We start from the raw sequence: 3,451 nt of genomic DNA, 5'->3' as shown, positions 1-3,451 counted from the left end.
TTTTAATTAAACGTCAGATACAAATGGAAAATGACAGAGAATCTCTTTTTATTTCTTTTGTTTGCAGACAGAATTTTAATTCAGCGACAAACTGAAATGGAAAATTTTAATAAAAAATCACTGTTGTAAAGAGAAAAAAGAACATTTTTGAAATATCATGGCATTCAGTAAACTTCGACAAGAATGTCGAAACTGTTTGGATGCATTTGGGGTAAAAGTATGCTTTTTAAAGTGAATAAAAATATTAAATTCTATAGAAAAGTTTTGACATCAAAAGCTTAAATTTATGTGCAAATAAAAATCCAATTTTTCAGCTTTTTTTACCGTCTCATGTAGGAATTTTTAATTAATTTTTCAATAGATTTTTGCCTTACATTGAAATGTGAATAGCAAATAATAATAAATATCTGGCTTCTCGCCAAACATTTGCCGATGAATAATGATGTAACATATTTTTGGTGGCTACATAGATTTCATAGAATATGTGAGTATGTGTACTGTACATCTATAATATGTGAAAGTGATAAAATGTGCATCCTTAATTTATTGCCATTTAGAGAATTAAATTTAATGATTTAATTTATTGCAGTTGGATTTTAAAGTCAATTTTATGGTGCATTTATGCATTAACTTCGGAAAAATTGAAAATTTATTTCCATAATTTGCATAAAATTGAATAATTTTTTATTATGAAGCCGCGCATTATTATCATTTGTCATTCAATTGTGCAATTAAACGACACATTATATATGCACATTTGTGGCATGATTTTTCCCTCAAACCCACACCAAATTGACCACAGAAACATCACAAAAAAATCTAATTGAAGTGAAAAATTTATGTGCAACATGAATAAAAATTAAAATTTGTCACAAAATGGAAATTTTGATTGTCATTTGCATAAATGCTTGAAAATAATAGCACTGAATATTATTTTATGGAAATAAAGTCGAGCATTTATTTTAGACAGCACTACACACATATATAGACATGCTATAAATTTGTGACTGTCACTCAGTCAACTCATGTCCAATAAATTAACATAATTAAATTCTAGATCAAAAATTAATTGGCAAATTCTGCTCGGTTCCATTTTTTCCCTTAAGTTTTCAACTTGAAAAGTCATTTAAATCATTCAAGAAATTCTAACAAGAAACCATGAAAAATGACTGAAAGTTCACTTGAATCATTCAGATTCTCATTTTAATAAGAAGAAGAACTTGATAATTAAGTGATAAGGAATTGAATGAAGTCTCTCAATCTCTCCGTCTCCTCTTTGTTTCTATGTCATTTTATTTTCTATAATTCAGTCGCTCATTCAAATTAATTTGCTCATTTAAGTTTGTGAAGTTGAAGTGGTTAGAAGTAAGTAGGACAAGTCCTGGGAAGGAGCAGTGATCGCGTGAAATGGAGCATTATACGTCAGATTCATCCGAATCGGATTCACATACCATTGATTATCAGAATCGTAGCTTGACTGTATCAAAAGCTGAAGAATGCTTTTTGAACTTGTTTGATAATGAAACAGCTTATGCTGAAATTGAGACTGTGATACTATACAATAATCATCTGTCAAGTTTGCCACTATCGCTGTTGCAATTCACAAATTTGCACACATTAGATATCAGCAATAATAGTCTCGCTACATTAAATGTGGAAGTATTCTTGCAGTGTCCATTACGCACATTTATTGCTAAAAATAATCTACTTACGAATGACTCGTTACCTAAAATATTCGCATCAAAATCTAAATTGTGTCAGTTACGTGAATTGAATTTGAGTGGAAATATGTTGACGAGATTCCCAAATCAGATTCTCGAGCAACACTCAATTAAATATTTATACCTCAATGGAAATCTCATCCAATCAATTCATAAAGACATCTGGAAATTGAAAAAGTAAATGTCTACTGTATTTTAAATATTTGTGCGTTCATAAATAGCTAGTCATTGTGATAAGATTTAATTTTTTTAACCTTTAACATTTTTCATTTGTTTATATTATTTTTTCATACTGTCTCTCGGTTCCAGTTTGCAAGTACTTTCTATGGGCGCAAACAAAATACGAGAAGTTCCGGACACTATCGGAAATCTAGCACAATTGCAGGGATTAAATCTATGTGACAATTTAATTGACAAAATTCCATCGAGTATTGCACGACTACATAATCTAAAGACATTATCACTACACAAAAATGCAATAAGAACACTCCCACCTGAGCTTATATCATTGAGAAATTTGACAGAACTTTCACTTCGTGACAATCCACTTGTCGACAGATTTGTTCAACGTACGTTTTTCATCCTTAACTTTATCCACCATCTTATATCTATGAACATTATGCATTCACAGATCTCTCAATGACACCAACAACACTAAAGGAAAGTGCAGCACGAGTTGTGAAAATATCTGAATTGCCTTATAGTCCTGAGACATTGCCAAGAACACTCATCGATTATCTTAGCTTTGCAAATTGTTGTGTCAATCCTAATTGTAAAGGTGAGAAAGTATCCTTGAAATATTTTGTTGTCTACATCTGATAATTAGCATTACTCATCAATTTTCAATGTCTGACCTTTTGACTTCCTTCATACTTCTTTCATTCTCTCATGGATTTGAGTTGTATCTCATTAATTAACCTCAATATATTTGCAGGAGTGTATTTTGATAATCGAATTGAGAATGTGAAATTTATTGACTTTTGTGGAAAGTATCGAGTGCCCTTCATGCAGTATTTATGCAGTTCAAAGTAAGTAGCACAATTTTGTAGACTTTGCATTTCATTTCAATTTATTTCTCTGCATTTGCAGATGTGTTGATAATGCAAATGTTGATCCACAACAGCCAAGTGCCAGTGGTTTCATGATGAGAAAAGTTCTCTTGGGTTAATTTTTTTTTGCTGTGTATTCAAAAACTGGAATCGGAAGAAATGAGGAAGTAATGCAGAATGGAGATGAAAACTCTTTGCTGTGTATCTGAGTCAGTTTTATGCAAAATCATCAAAATAAATTGTTTAAAGTCTGTGAATATCAAAGTACTTGTGCTAAATCATGAAATTTCTCTCATTATATTAATCTTTAGACATAAAGTTGTGCTTGATATTTTTAAGGCAATAAAAAGTAGGTTTAATGTAGTCATTGATGATTGAAATTAATAAAATTACACTAAAGATGCCATAATAATATAATAATGTAAAATAAAATGAATTTTAATGATGATGAGGAACAACTTTGAAGCTCATGTATGAAGAAGAAATCAAATAAAAGTTTTTCTTCACATCCAAAAATTATGAAAAGAGTTGAAAGTTATTTTCACTTTAAATTACATTTCAAGCACTTATTAATGTCATAATGATGATAGACATTAATCATAAAAAATTCTCATCAACATATTTTTTGTTTGTAGAGACATAAGACATGAGAATTTAGGGATGGAGGATGTAAAAGTTGAG

The 3,451-nt window shown here is 30.1% G+C and overlaps 1 protein-coding gene across 1 annotated transcript; it reads left to right on the top strand.

The window, feature by feature from the left end:
- Positions 1–1,320: 1,320 nt before the first annotated feature.
- LOC139091759 (leucine-rich repeat-containing protein 58-like) lies at positions 1,321–3,248 on the top strand. Its single transcript, XM_070641938.1, has 5 exons — positions 1,321–1,898; positions 2,031–2,290; positions 2,353–2,499; positions 2,656–2,749; positions 2,811–3,248. The coding sequence occupies exons 1-5, from the start codon at positions 1,408–1,410 to the stop codon at positions 2,887–2,889; spliced, it is 1,071 nt and encodes a 356-aa protein (XP_070498039.1). The 5' UTR covers positions 1,321–1,407; the 3' UTR covers positions 2,890–3,248.
- The last annotated feature ends 203 nt before the right edge of the window (positions 3,249–3,451 follow it).

Source organism: Chironomus tepperi, unplaced genomic scaffold (assembly GCF_022539635.2).
Source record: "Chironomus tepperi strain 1889 unplaced genomic scaffold, CSIRO-AGI_Ctep_v1 contig_261, whole genome shotgun sequence".
Classification (NCBI taxonomy): Eukaryota; Metazoa; Arthropoda; class Insecta; order Diptera; family Chironomidae; genus Chironomus; species Chironomus tepperi.
Note: the sequence above shows the minus strand (reverse complement) of the source record. Positions and strands in the feature narration are given on the sequence as shown.

Bases quoted from the DNA above. Each gene is read 5' to 3' on its own strand.
- LOC139091759 (XM_070641938.1), top strand. From the start codon at position 1,408: ATGGAGCATTATACGTCAGATTCATCCGAATCGGATTCACATACCATT. The intron at 1,899-2,030 runs GTAAATGTCTAC...TCTCGGTTCCAG, and splicing joins GACATCTGGAAATTGAAAAA to TTTGCAAGTACTTTCTATGG. The intron at 2,500-2,655 runs GTGAGAAAGTAT...ATATATTTGCAG, and splicing joins TGTCAATCCTAATTGTAAAG to GAGTGTATTTTGATAATCGA.